This window comes from Ictalurus furcatus, chromosome 21 (assembly GCF_023375685.1).
Source record: "Ictalurus furcatus strain D&B chromosome 21, Billie_1.0, whole genome shotgun sequence".
Classification (NCBI taxonomy): domain Eukaryota; kingdom Metazoa; phylum Chordata; class Actinopteri; order Siluriformes; family Ictaluridae; genus Ictalurus; species Ictalurus furcatus.
The window spans coordinates 8,298,282-8,316,148 of record NC_071275.1 but is presented as its reverse complement, the minus strand read 5'-3'; the positions used below and the strand labels follow the sequence as shown (position 1 = coordinate 8,316,148).

Genomic DNA, 17,867 nt, shown 5'->3' with positions numbered 1-17,867 from the left:
TTGATCGCTCTTTAAAAACATACTTCAAGAGCTATCTTTCTGAAGAGATGCAACAAGTGTGTCAGTTGCATAGAGTGCAGTAATGGCTCTAATGCGCTGGGTCAACATTTCTATACATTGTGCATGAAGTTAGTGCTGGAGATAGTCGCGTTACATGGTCAGGGACTAAATTACAATGTTTAATCCTAATTTTAGGACAGCCTTCTTAAACAAAACAAGACCAACTGGTTTATTTACATACAGAGTAATGAGCCTTAGCAACAATAACCTAAATGCCTGCTTGTTCCTGAAGACCAAGTATGTGCCTGTGTTTTACATCCAGCTTTTGTCTAAGCAAGTTTGTGTATTTTATAACCTTTATGGACAGATGGAACCCCTCAAGAGGGTAAAGTGCACTTAATTTCACACTTGAAAGAAGGGTTGCACTAGCGAGAGCTACCAAAGCAAAATTAATTAAACAACACAGGTCTCTAGCTACTTAACATCTGTGCTCGGTGAGTAAATATTACCCCGTGCCCTCGAATAGTTTAGCCTGTGCATTCGTTTTATTCCTAATTCCTCTGTGTGCGGTGATCGAGCAATTATAAGTCGATGCGCTGCTAGTTTGCTGGTGCTAGCTCTAGGCATGGAACCAGGCATGCGGTTTCTCAGAGGCCGAGGGGTTACTCAGGCCATTCCACATAGGATTGTGAGGCCAGAATGAATTGTGTGTGGGAATCAACGCTTGGAATTTAACGCTTCTTCTTTGCTAGCAAAGTGTACAAAAAGTCTGATGATGATGCATTGCCTAACAGTATGGTCAGTAGGGCTACTGTATAAAGAGTTTATTTTCTCAATCTTACATTTGAGAAGATGATTTAGAAAAAGATGATGACTAATTCCATTATGTTACATTGTAATAACGGTATGTACAAACTCTTGAATATAAACACAGCATATGAACTCACAGGAGCTTATATATATATATATATATATAACACATGCTTTCACTTTAATAATGGTGTCAGTCCAGTCAGGTAAAAATGCCAGCAGTGTCTCGAGAGTACTTGTCAAATTTAGCTCACTCCTCAACTAACTGGGTTGCGATTCAGAGTTCCATAAAACACAAAATGTTGCACATCAAAAAAAAAAAAAGACTCAGTCTCACCAATGACTCACTGATGGACAATGAATTATCCACCTCTATGCTATGTTACATCGTTGATGTGACTCATTTCTTGTCCAGGGTGATTTTCTTTGGGTCACGCTACTTACATAATATACTTACAGTACCTTGCATAAGTATTCACCCCTTTGGACATTTCCACATTACAACCTTGAACTGTGTCATGTAAGCAGGGCGAAGACGGGTTGAGACAGATGCAATCACAGTAAAAAGCTTTATTAAAGAGACAGGCGGACAAATCCAAAAAAAAACAAGAGGCAAGTTCAGAGTCAAAAAATAGGAAATGGTCAGGCAAATGGCAAACAGACTTGGATCGCAAAAACACATGGATCGAAAAATGGGCTATGAGAAAAAAACCAAACAAGGTTTGGTAACGACAGAGACCAAAAGGCAACTGAGCGTATACTTCATGAGGAGACAAAAAAAAAAGAAACACGGGGGTATACAGTGAGGGAAATAAGTATTGGATGCGTCAACATTTTTTTCAGTAAATATATTTCCACTGAGGTTATTCACATGACATTTTCACCAGATATCAATGTTAACTCAAGAAATCTGGAAATATAAAGATTCACAACATTAAAGTCCATAAATAAAGTTATGTGTAATAAAGTGGAATGACACAGGAAAGAAGTATTGAACACGCTAAGAAAATGCAGTTCTCCAAGTCAAGGTAAGGCAAGGAACCAATTGAAATCCGTAAGTAGATAGAAAGTAATTATACCTCCTATCTGGGCAAATTAATATCAGTTGGGTTAGTAAATTGATGGTCTGTAAAAAGGCATTTCGTTACCAAGGTGTCACACAAGAAGCATCTCATGATGGCTAAAAGCAAAGAGCTCTCCCAAGACCTTTGTAACCTTATTTTTGCGAAACATATTGATGGAATCGGATACAGACATGTTTCAAAACTTCTGAATCTTCCAGGAAGCACCATTGAGGCCATTATCCGCAAGTGGAAACAACATCACTCCATCATCAACCAGCCACGCACAGGAACTCCTCACAATATTTCTGACCAGGGAGTCAGAAGAGTAGCCCAAGAGCCAAGGACCACTCGGAAAGAGCGCCAGAAACACTTGGAGGCAGCAGGTGCCATCGTCACAGAGAAAACAATAGGCAATGCACTCCACTGCTCACGCCGCAAGACTCCATTACTAAAGAAAAGGCATGTCGAAGCTGGTTTAAAGTTTGCTACAACTTATTTGGACAAGCTTATGAAATACTTGGAGAGTGTAGTATGGTCAGACGAGAGCAAAATGTAACTTTTTGGCCGTCATACTACACACCATGTTTGGAGAAGAAATGGCACTGCACATCACCCTAAAAACACTATACCAACAGTGAAGTTTGGAGGTGGAAGCATCATGGTGTGGGGCTGCTTTTTATCGCATGGTACTGGCAGACTTCATATGATTGAAGGAATGATGAATGGAGCCCTTTACTGGGAGATTCTTGAGAAGAATCTGCTGCCATCCACCAGGATGATGAAGATGAGACGTGGGTGGACCTTCCAGCAGGACAACGATCCAAAGCATACAGCAAAGGAAACTCTCCAATTGGTCTCAGAGAAAAAAAAATCAAGGTGTTAAAATGGACCAGTCAATCACCTGACTTGAATCCAATTGAACATTTGTGGAAAGAGCTAAAGATAAAGGTTAACAAGAGGGCCCCCAGAATCTTCAAGATTTAAATATGTTTAGAAGAATGGGCCAAAATCACACCTGAATACTGCGGCAGATTAATTTCTTCATACAGGAAGCATCTTGAAGCTGTTGTTACAAACAAAGGCTCCTCCACTAAGCATTAAATAAATTTCACTTAGCGGGTTCAATACTTTTTTCCTGTGCCATTCCTCTTTATTACACATAACTTCATTTATGGACTCATGCTTGGATTTCTTTATATGTGTGAATTTCTCGAGTTAATACCAAGGTCTGGTGAAAATTTCATGTGAATAGCCTCATTGGAAATATATTTACTGAAAAAAATGTTGGTGCGTCCAATACTTATTTCCTAAATACTTAGTAATCAAGGGAGAAACAGATACATCTGAGTATGATTAGGACACTTGAGGGAAAACAACCCACACAACATGGGTGGAGACAGGACAGAAACCAAAACACACATGGAAATGTAAATAAAGACAAAAACCTGGAGGCATGCACTGTTGCGCTGCCGGTAGCTTAAGCATGCTGAGTCTCAAAGGGGAAATATCTGAGAAACTGAAATACACATATTTGGGGTTGTATGTCATGAATCCACACAAAATAGCTCATAATAATGAAGTGGGGGAAAACCTACACTACCGGTCAAAAGTTTGGAGACACTCAACTGAAATGTTTCTCATGATCTTAAAAACCTTTTGATCTGAAGGTGTATGATTAAATGTTTGAAATCGGTGTCGTAGACAAAAAAAATATAGTCGTGCCAATGTATTCTTTTCTTTCATAAGAAAACTAACATTTTATTTACAAATAAATATTTTTTTTACATGGATGACTCTGAGCAAAGTATTCCGAAAAGCAGCCGATAAGAGTCCGGCGTAGGTGTGAACTCCTTTAATACTGTTTAAAAAGCATCTCAAAGAAATTCCTCAGGAAATCGGGTGAGCAAATACATTTCTGCAAATTCTAGGCAAAAAGGGTGTTTACTTTGAAGATGCTAAAATACTAAATTCTTAGGATTTATTTAGGATTTTTTTATCACAACATAATTCCCATAGTTCCGTTTGTGTTACTCCAGAGTTTTTATGACTTTATTATTATTCTAAAATAAAATAAAAATAAAAATATAGAATGAGTGTTTCTAAACGTTTGACCGGTAGTGTATATGATTTGCAACATTATTTCTCAATAAAAAGCATAAAAGTTGTGATTGCATAAGTATTTGCCCCTACATATGTGGCAAAATGTGATTCTGCAAAGGGGTGAATACTTATGCAACTGTATTTTTATTTACTTCACCTGTGTCAAAATCCAAAATATTTTTTGCACCTTCAAATGTTAGGCATATTGTGTAAATGAAATTGAAATAAAAATTCCAATTACAAGACTGGAGATGTATCAGAAACCATGTGCAAGATGTTTTGTTGTTGTTGTTTTTTTTTCTGTTTACAACAATGGCCAAATTCAGAAATACACTAGACAAAGGGCAAATTTGAAAAATGGTCAAAACAAGGAAATAGCAATTACAGAATACAAGGCTCCTATCTTATATGACCATTCAAGTTGGCAAGATGTCACAGTGATAGCGCTTGATCTGGCTAAACAGGGAAGAGGTTAATAGGTGATGAAGAAGGAGTTAGTATTCATGGGAGCAGGACCCCTGCTGGCATGGAGGTGTAATGTCCTGGGTGGACGGATGTGACACCGTCATTGACGTATCAGTAAAACAAACAAAACCTGACTCAGATTTGTGTCACATCTAGCTAGCATGCCTATAAATATGTCCAAAAAAATGCAGAGGCCATTCACAGGGAAAAAGTAATCACAGCTATGAAGACATATTTACAGCGGCAGTGAATAGGATAAGCAGAGAAAAACCTTCTGGAAATCCATTCTCATTCAACTACTTCTTGGGCTTCAAATTGAGTGCTGACGCTCCCATTAAAATGCTGTCAGTCTCACCCATTTCCTCTGTCTGTCTCTTAATATGTCTGCCAGAAACTCAGTCATTCAGATGCTAAACAGACTTTCTTTCTTTCCCCGCGGAAATAAGCAGATAAGCATAGTGTTCCACGAGCTTGTCAGGAACGTAAAAGGAGACAAAATGAGTGAGTGGTGCCTTAGCTGTGAATTAGACCTCACCTTCTGAGTACCTCGTCACAATTCATTACCTCCTGCAGAGCCACGGACTGTTTAGCCACAAACAATTTCCATCTGAAGCATCAGTCATGATTAGTGTGCTGCGTTATAGTGAGCTACGTGCCTAATGCTACATAAGTAGGCACGTGCTGAATTCACCATATCTCCCTGCAGTTCTTGTCTGGTTTCCTACTGAAGCTAAGCAGGGTTGAGCCTGGCCAGTACATGGATGGGAGACCTCCTGGGGAAAACTAAGGTTGCTGCTGGAAGTGGTATTAGTGAGGCCAGCAGGGGGCGCTCACCCTGTGGTCTATATAGGGCCTGATGCCCCAGGGGGGCACTATACTGTAAAAACAGCATGGTCTTTCAGATGAAACGTTAAACCAAGTTCCTGACCCTCTGTGGTCATTAAAAATCCCAGTACACTTCTCGTAAAAGAGTAGGGGTATAACCCTGGTGTCCTGGCGAAATTCCCCCATTGGTTGTTCTCTATCACGTCGTTCTTTATCCCTAATAATCTCCATCTCTGAATTGGCTACTTCACTTTATCCACTCCACTAATATCTGGTGTGTGGTGGGCGTTCTGGTGCACTATGGCTGCCATCATATCATACAGGTGGATGCTACACACTAGTGATGGTTGAGGAGATCTCCCCATACTATGTAAAGCGCTTTGAGTGTCTAGAAAAGTGCTATGTAACTAACTAAGTTTTGCTGAGGCACTTCGAATTTTACCCTCCACTGGTTAGTGATAATAAAGCTAAATAGATCAATGAGGTAATTGCTCGCCTGCAGAAGAAGATATTCTTATGTAGCGGATTTCTGACTCTGCTATTGTATCCTATTTGAGGTTTAATGCATGTATGAGTTGGAATTTTTTTGTAGTTTTTATATGCGCAAAGCACCTCCAACTAATAAAAAAGGATGACTGGCTATCTCAGCATTCAACAGTGTATGATTAACCCCATCCTCTCCAAGCCTCTCCTGTGTGTTCTATTGCTGCATTCATTCATGTTGAAATTTAACTTGCATTAAGGCCAATATTTTCATCCAAGAAGGAAACATGGAATAAAAACAACAACAATAATAATAATAATAAAATTTTGCCACTAAGCTTCACAAAAATTATCATTTAATATTATGAATGCAGAAAGAAAGGAAGGAAGGAAGATTAAGGAAGGAAGGAAGGAAGAGTATGTAAAGAAGGAAGAGTACAGAAGAAATTAAGGGAGAAAACAAATGAAGGAAGAGTAAGGAAGGAAGGAAGGAAGGAAGGACAGAAGAGTAATAAAGGAAGGAAGGAAGATTAATGAAGGATGGAAGGAAGTGAAGAAGGAAGAGTTATGAAGAAAATAAGAAGTGAAGAGAGAAAACAAACGAAGGAAGAGGAAGGAAGGAAGAATTGCAAATAAAATTTGTAAAAATGAAGAAAAACCACCTACAATACAGAGCTGTAATTATTACAGTTGCTGAAGCTCTTCTTCGAGTTGTTTTCAGTTTCTTACAATTTTTTTTTAAAAATCAGAACATCCATTTTATAAACAAAGTTATACAAATGTTTAACATCCATGTTGATCCCAAAACTCAATGTCCCCCTTTTTATGTCCTTTCTCTTACCAGGTTACAGATGGAGGCACAATTAAACAGAAGATTTTCACTTATGATGCCATGTTTAATACCAATTACTCCCACATGGAGGACTATCGCAGGAGAGAAGACCTGGTATATCAGTCAACAGTTCGGTAAGATGCCTGTATTAGTAGAATTAGTACTCTATATCACCTACATTTCACTCAGAATAGATAGCAAGAGTTTATCATTAGGTTTCGAGGAGAACCAAATGTCCTTAGACAAGTAAAAAAAAAAATGACAGTATACTCTCTATAGTATTGTCTCAGCATTTCCTGAAATATATCTGAATAGACATTTAGACTTTGTGATGGGAACTTGTTTTCTGAGTGCAACCTAAACTTTACCTGAGGCTATACAGCCCGCGAGTTGTTGTTGTTGTGGGGTTTTTTTCTTCTTCAGCCGAAGTGGGAAAGTTGGCAATAAAGACAGGAAATGGAGTGAGTGTGTGTTCCAGAGCGTGCATCTGGAACTGTCTTGGACAGTCAATAAAATATTATTTTACTAACAATACTGCAAACTGATTTCCGGTGACACAAATAATAATAAAAAAAGGCATGCAGCTTATTTTACTTTAAAAATCCACATGGCCTTTTCATTTGTCTAAGCCAGAAGAAGTTTGTTTTAGTAGCGGCGAAAAACCCATAAAAAGCCATCTGACTTTGTCCTAAAAGTAATTGCACCTTTTCTGTAGCTGAATATCAAATGTAGTACTATTGGGCATCTAGTGCAGTAAGTAGAGTCTACGCCAACTTGATGTCAGATTTTATGTGGATCACTGATGAAAATTCAAGCTAAATATCAACAGTAAACGCCATTGTGTGTAAATAAATGAAAATGAACATAAAACATTAAATTGAATAATAAAATTGTGATTTTGCATGAGGTTTGCATTTCTAGCCCCGCTTCCTTGGCCCTGACTATCTAGTAGCTGGTAACTGACATTTGTCAACATGAATGGGATTTCAGTATCTGACTGTGAATTAACCCTATATTCACACTCGAAAATGACAAAGTGGCAAACAATTGTTTATTTTCTCTGTACGTGAACATGGAACAGCGATATTAGCAATAGTTGCTTTGATTTGAGATTTTCTAAATTCTACGCAAATTAGATACGATGTAGTAAAGCGACATTCAAACAGTTCCCTCAAACAATTCATTAGACAGATCCCATGGTGTATGTGGTCCAACTTTTCTTCAGTACCCCACCGACAATTTTCATTCCTAGGTCCAATTTACTTTTTGATGCACAAAAACTTGCACATGGTTTCAAAAATTAAGCTTGGAATGAAATATCCATTCAGACATAGCTGGCGAGTGTACGTAGGTAGCGTGCTCTGCTAATCTGCTAACAAAGCTAATACGAAGCCTAGCATGTAATGTGTAAGTCAAACAAACTTTCAGACTGATTAATACGTTATTTATTCTGTTTGACTAGTTTGCTTTAGAGGAGATATATATATATATATATCCTCTATATATATATATATATATATTATATATATATATATATATATATATATATATATATATATATATATATATATATATATATATATATATATATCAGAGGCATTGCACAAACATTGGGAATAGCTAATACAACAGTTTGGAATGTCCTGAAAAAGAAAGTAACCACTGGTATACTGAGCAACAGACACCGAATAGGTCGAAAAACAAGAAAGAAAACAACAGCAGCTGATGACAGAAATATTGTGAGAGCTGTGAAGAAAAACCCAAAAACAACAGTTAGTGACATCATCAAGAACCTCCACAGGGCAGGGGTGAAGGTATCAGAATTCACCCTTTGAAAAATACTTTGAGAGCAGAAATAGAGAAGCCATACAATACCACAAGATGCAAACCACTCATCAGCAGTAAGAATCAGAAAGTCAGATTGGAATTTGAAAAGAAATACAAACTTGCCACACAAGTTTTGGAACCAAGATTAACCTCTACTAAAGTGATGGAAAGGCCAAAGTGTGGAGAAAGAACGGAGCTGCTCATGATCCAAAGCATACAAGCTCATCTGTGAAACATGGTGGAGGTAGTGTCATGGCTTGGGCTTGCATGGCTGCATTTGAAATAGGCTCATTAATCTTTATTGATGATGGAACTCATGATGGTAGCAGAATGAATTCAGAAGTTTATAGGAACATTTGGGGGAAAAAAGTGCTGGACAGTAGATAATATAAGACAGAAATGACTTCTCATTGAATAGTTTGAACATCAGCCAAAATTCTGTAGCTAAATCATTCCAGACATTCATAATTGCTATGCTTAATCTCACATATATGTTAATAATGTAAATCCAGGGATTTACATATGTTAATAATGTAAATAATGTAAATCCAGGGATCTTATTTCTCAACACCACTAATTGTCCTTATACCTGGCTCCACTCCTGAATTATTTTTATTCAAAAGTAAATGGAAATGAGATTTTAACATACTGTGGGTTGTGATTACTGCCCCCTGCTAGTGTGGAGAGTTGTTTCCTTTCACGCAGGCACAGACTGGAGGTAAGTGTTGTACAATTTTTGCTGTGTTTTATTGCTTATTAACTTTCCACCAAATAAGATGATCATCATCGTTAGTTGTGGTTGCCATTATTTTTTCGACATCAGTGACGGAGACAGAAAGACAGAGACATCTTGTGAAGATGTCCTTGATTACAAGCTACATCTCAGACTCATTTCCTGATCTCGCACTAGCTTACTAGCCACACGTCTCCTGACCCCTAAACCTTATTTTTCTTCAAATCTGTGTGAGCAGATATTGCTTTCACGTTCAATACTGAGCCTCCTCTGAAACGTGAGACACACACACATACACTTACACTAAGATGAATGAACACTCCTACCCAGCAGGAAGTAAATTGACAGCCACACCATAAGAAGCAGCAGGAGACCACCTGCACTGACCTGTCTATCTCACATAATGCTCAGCTTGGAAGAGTCAAGCAGAGACTTCTCATGATTCTACACACACACACACACTCACACTTCGAAACATCACACAGTGATATCACAAGCACGTCGAGCAGATATTTCACAGGCGTTATTTCTCATCCTCACCCCTGAGCCACATGAGCACAAGGTCTCCGACTAATTCACCTTCTTGCCCCGAAATGAAAGTGTGAGAGACAGAGACTAAGAGAGAGAGACAAAGTGAGAGGACGTGATATGTATATACAGCAAGCTAAGGGTACAGTCAGAACAGGTTCTTCAAAACCAAACAGTCGAAAATTGGAAAATTTTCAACATTTTTGATGAGCTTTTGCCAACGGTAGCCTCAGATTCCTGGTTCTTGGCTGACAGGAGTGGAAACTAATGTGGTCTTCTCCTGTTGTAGAACATCCACCTCAAGTTTTGACATGTTGTTCATTCTGAGATACTTTTCAGCTCAACACAGTAAAGAGGGGTTACTCGAGTTACTGTAGCTATCCTGTCTGGTCGAACCAGTCTGGTCATTGTCCTCCTGTACATAGTATGTTTAATGCTACATTAACTCAAATAACCACTCTTTACAACAAAGGTGAGCTGAAAAGCATTTCAGAACACACGTCACCCGAACCATGAACCTTATATACACGTTCATACAGGATTTTGTGGCGTTTTTTTGTGATTGTTGCGGCCAAAAATGCTTGATTTTGCTGTGGCTTTTTTTCAAAATTTGAAATGCAAATTTGAGTTTTTTGTGCTTTTATTTTGCAGAAGACTACATTTACATTTATTCACTTAGCAGACGCTTTTATCCAAAGTGACTTACAAATGAGGAAATACAAGCAAAGTGATGTATCAAGCGGAGAACAATACAAGTAGTACTAACATACAAGATTTTATAATTGAGTTCTAGAAAAGCAAAGTGCGCAGAGTAGAGGTGTACGAGCCAGAGTAAGTTGTTATAATGTGGGGTTGGCGTTTTAGGGGTTAGTTAAGTGTTCACGGAAGAGGCGGGTCTTTAGCTGTTTTTTGAACATAGTGACAAATTCTGCGGTCCGGATTGAGGTTGGAAGTTCATTCCACCACTGGGGGACAGCTAGTGTGAAGGTTCTTGAAAGGAACCTTGAGCCACGCTGAGTAGGCATTGCTAAGCGTCGGTCGTTAATCGATCGCAGATTGCGTGAGGAAACGTAAGCCTTCAGGAGAGTGTTGAGGTAGGAGGGTGCTGTTCCAGACAAGGTCTTGTACGTGAGCATCAAGGCCTTGAATTTGATACAGGCAGCTACAGGAAGCCAGTGGAGGGAGATGAAGAGGGGTTCAAGACTACTTGAACTGGCAAAATTGGAATTACATAAAATTACTTTGCACAGTCTTTTGCAGTGATGTTTGTTGGTAAATGAGACCTTTTAGCTGTACTCATGTTCGAAGAGGGCTTTGGCCGAATGCGTGCTGTGATGACGCCACATGATGCGTCTTGGCCCAAATCTGCGGAAAATCTGCAGTAATTCTGACAACTTGTGAGCTCCTGCAAATATTTCGGAGTTTCCTCAATTTTGCGTTCATTTCTGTGATCGCAGAATCACAAAATCCTGGGGGGATTGATATACAGTATAGGAGGACAATGGCTAGACTATGTATAATGTCTGGAGGTTTGACATGATCTCTGACTTGCTCGTGATAATAGTGAACAGTGATGTTCCTTGCTTTTAGACTTAAACCATCTTGGCATGTCTTTCTGTCATGTCGCGTTTCTCATCTCCTCCCCTTGTTTTGTCCTAGGAGATTTCAGAAATCTCACTGTCATGTCCATGTTTTTTTTTTTTTGGTGATTCAGTTCCTCAGACAGCTCAGTTTCCTGATAAAACCCAAAGTGTCAAACAAGACACTTTTATTCCCTTCAATATTCACAGTGGCGCTAAATGAAAACTCCATGTCTCAAACAACTTCCACCTCTCCTGAGGGAGACAGTGTGGTTGAAGGTGTTTAAAAAATTAATTCCTTCTGTTTTTAATTTTTAATGAGAGTCATAAAGTTGGAGGCATAGTGCGTCTCTTTTCTTTATTATATATATTTTTTTTCACCCTCAGTCAGGGTGACAGCTAAGCTCTTTGCGGAGCTGCCAAAGCAGGAAGGATAGAGTTCAGAGCTCTGGCTGTCATTCAAAAACAAAAGCGATTCTTCAGAACCTGTTCCCCTTTTTGCCCTCTTTCTGCTCTCATCAGCATGGACACCTCGTCTTCCCACCTGCTCCTCTGAGACAGAGCGGCTCGCGGCGAAATATTCAACTCACAACTCTTAAGAAAAGTAATTCCACCCACCCAGGCCCTCCAGGCTACCTTCAGGAGGAGACGGAAGTTCAGTAACACCTCCTCCTTGTCACGTATGACCACCATCTTTCACAGGAATCTCGAGTTATAATCTTGAGTTATAATGATGAGATAGAGCATGTTACAATATGCTGTGTGTCAGGGAATTAATGATTGATGCAACAGACAATGCGAGACAAATCAACTTTATTGTCTTTGATGTATGTGAATTATAATGGAAATATTGACGACTGTAATGGTACTATTCCCCTTTTCCACCGCAGGAGCATTTACACAAGAAATATCATATTCGTCAAAATGTTTGGCTCGTACGAGAGTGCTTGCGTTTGTGTAAATGTATGTAAATATAAGGAAGCTCATTAATATAAACCTCAACGGATAGGCTTCAAATCGTATGTTCCTGTGAACTCCTGAATTCATTCTGCTGCTACCATCATGAGTTACATCATCAATAAAGATTTGTGAGAATGTTCCAGAAGCAGTCATGCAAGCCCAAGCCATGACACTACCTCCACCAGGTTTCACAGATGAGCTTGTATGTTTTGGATCGTCTCTGCCGCCAGGATCCTGAGGGAACCAGGAAATGTGAACATATTATTAGTAACGTTGTTGTTGTTCTTATAAACTTTTATATGTTTTATTTTTCTGTGTACTGCTTATTTTGTGTACAGCACTTTGAGAAGCTGTTTTAAAGGCGCTTTATAAAATAAAGTTTATTATTATTATTAATATTATTATTATTATCATGATCATATCCTTTCTTTCTCCACACTTTGGCCTTTCCATCACTTTGGTAGAGGTTCATCTTGGTTCCAAAACTTTCGTGGCTCGTCTCTGTATTTCTCTCCAAATTCAAATTTTTCTTTTTGCTTCTTACTGCTGATGAGTGGTTTGCATCTTGTGGTATGGCCTCTGTATTTCTGCTCTCAAAGTTTTCTTCGAATGATGGATTGTGATACCTTCACCCTACCCTGTGGAGGTTGCTGTTGATGTCACTGACTGTTGTTTTGGGGGGTTTCTTCACACACAGCTCTCACAATGTTTCTGACATCAACTGCTGTTTTCCTTGGCCGACCTGTTCCATGTCTGGTTCTTAGTACACCAGTGGTTTCTTTCTTTTTCAGAACATTCCAGATTGTAGTGGCACTACAACATGTTTGTGCAATGGCTCTGATTGATTTTCCCTCTTTTCTCAGCTTCAGAATAGCTTGCTTTTCTCCCATAGACAGCTCTCTGGTCTTCATGATGGTTTATCCTTTTTGACAACAAATGCACTCTTCACAGGCAAATGTCTTCAATGTATAGTGAAAACAACAGAATTGGCCTTGCTGTTCCAATACTTTTGGAGTGGGCTTTATATAGTAGAGCAGGTGGTGGGTGCTCTAGTTACAGCATTGAGGTGTGTCACATCACGATATTTAATTATAGTTGCATAACAAATGAACACTCAATGGAATCTGGAGCATTTTTGCAAGGAAGCGTGAAATAATAATTGCCAAATCAAATCTTGCCCCAAAACACTGAGTGATTTATTACAAGCAAAAGGTGATTTAGCAAAGTACTGTTTAAGGGGTGTGCACACTTTTGCAACCAGCTTATTGTAAGATTTCTGTGGGGGTTTTTTTCTCCCCTAAAACATTTCCGTTTGTTTTTGTCAGTAGCTATATCACATTAAATGTGGGAAAGGGGGTGTGTAGACTTTTTATATCCACTGTAGGTTTTGCAAAAGTCAATAAGGAGTAGGATGTATTTTCTTTTTCTGGTTGTCTGCAGGGCAGCTACGAATAAAAAGCTAATAGCCCAGACATGAAATCTGGGCATCCATGCAACTGATTTGACCTCTGATTTTAAACTCTCAATTTCTCTCAAGCACATTTAAAGACCAGCGTTTATGCACATGGGTCCTGTCAGAGTTAGTTAGCGGAGTACTCAGTCAGCTTGTTCATGGTTTTCCGTTTGAAATGAGTTCTGTCTGAGCAAAACACCCTCCAAATGCCCTTATTAAATATACAAGAAGACAGGAATATTTTGTGACCGCAGGAAATTTGGCTCAGCATTTGATATTTGCCCGACATTCAACAGCGAAGGTTGTTAAAAATAACCAAATGGACACACTGTCCATCAGTACATCAGCTATATTGCCTTTACTCATCTTCTAATGTTCTCTAATGTTTTATATTTAAAGCCTCCACCTTGGAAGAACTGCATAAGTTTTATTTAAGCTTTTCTTGGGCTGTATGTCTGATGAATATCAAGCACTCCGTTCTAATAAAGGTGTACACGAATGGTTTTATTCCGCTGGAGCTATCAGTCAGATTATTAATGGAATATGAAGATAGGTGTAAATGTAACTATTTAAAGATTGCATTTAAAGGTCACACCTTTAACCTTACCTTGCAGTACACTGGTGTTCCATTCGACCCAGGGAATTTAAATCAACTTATCGGACATTTTCAATCAGTATAAACAAACTAATTTTTTTATTGCTGCAAGTCTGTTATAAGATTAGTCAGGACACTGTTGGGTTTCTGTGTGAAGAGTATCATAACTCTGTGTTTAACTGCTGTTGAGCAGGGGGATGGGAAAGGGGAGGGGTGTGAGCCCACTGCTGGGCAAACAAGTCACACATCTCCACATTAACACTGGTACAGAGATAATACGGGCAGCACAACTAAAGTTTGGTTGCTAGTCAAACACTGTATACTGTATATAACTGCTCCAATCAAATTATAACATCTAAGCCTAGTACGCTAATTAAAAAAAAAAGAGTAATTATGAAATACTCTAAATTCTTAAAGCCCTGAGTGTCTACAATACTTTTATTTGAGCCATTAACCACTACTGAAATAAATCAGGAATAAATTAAATGCTGAATTTATTTGTGCACCCCCAAAATGGGTAGAAATTCCATTTTTTGGCCTCTGGTAAAGGTCCATGGATCACACTGTTAAAGCCCTCACCTATTCTTCAAAATGGCTGATTCAACATTGGCCTCAGCATGACTTTGCGCTAATGGTCTCTGATTAAAATATCTGTTGTGTAGCAGTAGGTAGGTTTTTAAGAGACCTGGCACGACTGAACTTTATCCTCAACCATCTTGATGGTTCTCTCTGTCTCGGTTTTAAAACACTTGTGATAGTGTGGACAAGGCTGAGGAAAAACCGAAGCGGTGAGTAAGAGAAGAAAAGGGAGATAAATTTTTTTTTTAAAAAGCGAGGTGGACATCATTCACTTCCCACAAAGCAGAAAGAGGTAATCAGAGAACCAGAGAAGTACTGTATCAGAGCAAAGTGAGGGCAATGCTAATGCTCGTGCCTGTGCCAAGCCCCTCATCAAATCATCATAATCACGGCATGTCAAGCGGCCCTGGAAAAGAAAAGGGAAAAAAAACTATCATTAGCCACGGCTGAAATTGTAGACATCTGCAATGCGAAACCCTCAGAGTGGATCTATTTCTATTCCTCACTTTGTTGCTGCTGTCGTGGCAGCATATACACCGCAATTAAGTCTGACAGCGCTGCTCGGCATCAAGAGAAAGCGAGTTAGCGTGAGTTAGTGAGAGGAAAAGCGGCAGGAGGGTGTTGTTGTTTTTTTTTTTGACATAAAAGCGGCGCCCAGACAGAAAGAGAGAACGACAGACAGAGAGAGAGAGAGAGAGAGAGAGATTGCACACCAGCCTCATTCTACATTGATGAGCTTCATCAGACAAGCTGTTTTTCCACTTGTTTAAAAGGTTAAATGCAGACGGACTTTGTCGAGCCGCACCGAAAGAACACCCGCGAGGGCCGTCAGGAACGTACCGAGGAGGACAGAGACAGAGGGAAGGGGAGGGAGGCTCAAGTGAAAGGAGGACGAAAATAGAACGCAGACACGAAGGTGCAAAATGTGGCTAATAAACATCTCATTTTTCTCAGCAGTAAGGAGGAGATGGAAAGAGAGACAAACGTGCAGAGAGCAAGACGTTCTCAAGTAATGATCTCCAGCACCCCGGCCCTTTGTTTCTTCCTGTTAAATCTGACTAATAGTATTTAGTCTCGGTCTAGTTGACGAAAACATGACAGCAATTTCAGTGATATAGCAATATGGCACATTGATCAATAATAGGCCTCATTTATCAAGCTGTATATGAGCGGATTAGTTCTTAAATCGTTCGTACGAGCATTTATACAAGAAATTTGGTATTCAGGAAAAATATCCTACATATCCTACTCGTGCTCCTGAGTGTGTGGAAATGTATGCATAAGAAGACTAATTAACGTAAACCTCGACTTGATCGACTTTGGATTATATCATTTGCATTACTGGATTACTGCACTTTTATATCTGGTTTATACTGTTTAAAGTGTTTTTTTTTTGTTTGTTTGTTTTTGTTTTTTAATTACATTTACAGCATTTAGCTGATGTCCTTATCCTGGGTGACTTATATTTATCTCATTTATACAACTGAGTAATTAAGGGTTAAGGGCCTTGCTTAAGGGCCCAACAGTGGTAGCTTGGCAGTGCTGGGGCTTGAACTCCTGACATTCTGATCTGTAACCCAGAGCCTTTAACCATTGAGCCACCCACTGCCCCACTGATATAATGTTTACATGCTTACTGGGTGTCAGGAAGACTCTGCAATTTATGATCTGAAAAATGCAGTAATTGGAAATCCTATCTCATACATTTTGTGTTATTTTTGAGTATATGATACTTTCCACTATTGCACATTGTTGCCATACAGCAACAATTTACAAGCTACCCCCCCCCCCCCCCGAACTAATTCAAGTATTAAAAATTGACAAAAACACTAAAACATGTAAATGTAATTCAATTCAATTTTATTGTATGTGTATAGCGCTTTTAACAATGGACATTGTCTCAAAGCAGCTTTAGAGAAACATATAAACACAGGATACAGATTTTAAGCGTGTGAATTTATCCCTATTGAGCGAGCGGGTGGCGAGGTAAAACTCCCTAAGATGATATGAGGAAGAAACCTTGAGAGGAACCGACTCAGAAGGGAACTCGTCCTCATCTGGGTAACAACGGATATTGTGAAAGTAAAGGGAAGTTCATTATGGTTTAATATGAAGTCTGTTTTGTTGAACTAGTCCACTGTTCACTAAAGGAGACTTGAGTGTAAAACTGCATGCGGTAGTTGCAGTCCCAGGGCCATCGCAGCAAATGCAGTCCCAGCAACCACAGCGAGAATGTCCAATTTATGCTGTAGAGGGTTAAATAGCTCCATCTTCTGTCTTTCAGCCTTTACCCTCATGGTTCATTTCATGTTCTGTCTGTGTACTTCTGTGGAATTTTGTGGGTGTCACTAAATGCAAATCAGCTGAGTTGGGAATGCACTTTGCACTTTTGCGAGTATGTAGAAAATCAACATTTCTAAAACTTTTGTAAATCTAGCAGAAATTTTTTTGTTCGGTTTGGCTTACGCAAAACATTTACAGGCACATTGTGAGCACACTCATTACACTGCATTTAATAAAAGCTGTGATTATAGGCTACTTCTTACATGTCGCTAGCTAACACATTATATTAGCCTAACAAGACTCTACAGAAACCTGTTGGTTTTTTTCTGGTGGAATAAAACAAAAAATAATGTTGCTGGAGTTTTAGAAAGGTTACTTATTTTAACAAACGGATTACGACGTTCGTGCACCAACTCTAGCTATTTTCAGGCTGCCTATCAAACTAAGGGGGCGTAAGCAGCTAGTCTTGCTCACGGCTAGCAGGTTTTATTGTGGTTCATGATCATGTCTCTTCAACATTTAATAACATTTCTATGACACTAGGTTTTGTGGAAATCAGGACCTTTTACGGTTTTAAAGAAAATGTAAAGAGCGGTTTTGACTGGAAATTGCAGCGATGCACCTAACCACACCTCTTTCTAATATATTCATTCTGACTCCACCCCTCCACCTTTGATTAAGTTATGCTGCTCTTTGCTAGGTTAACGTTATGGAAAATATCGAGAACAGACAATGCGGTGATTTGTTGTT

General features: G+C 39.0%; 1 protein-coding gene across 2 annotated transcripts in view; it reads left to right on the top strand.

Annotated features, from left to right (window-relative positions):
- The window catches only part of igsf21a (immunoglobin superfamily, member 21a), a 275,022-nt gene that overhangs the window by 158,906 nt on the left and 98,249 nt on the right, over positions 1-17,867 (top strand). For both annotated transcript variants that reach the window (XM_053652843.1, XM_053652842.1), the window contains exon 3: positions 6,592-6,713. In XM_053652843.1, coding sequence (XP_053508818.1) covers positions 6,592-6,713 — 122 coding nt within the window. The remainder of the gene's footprint in view (positions 1-6,591; positions 6,714-17,867) is intronic.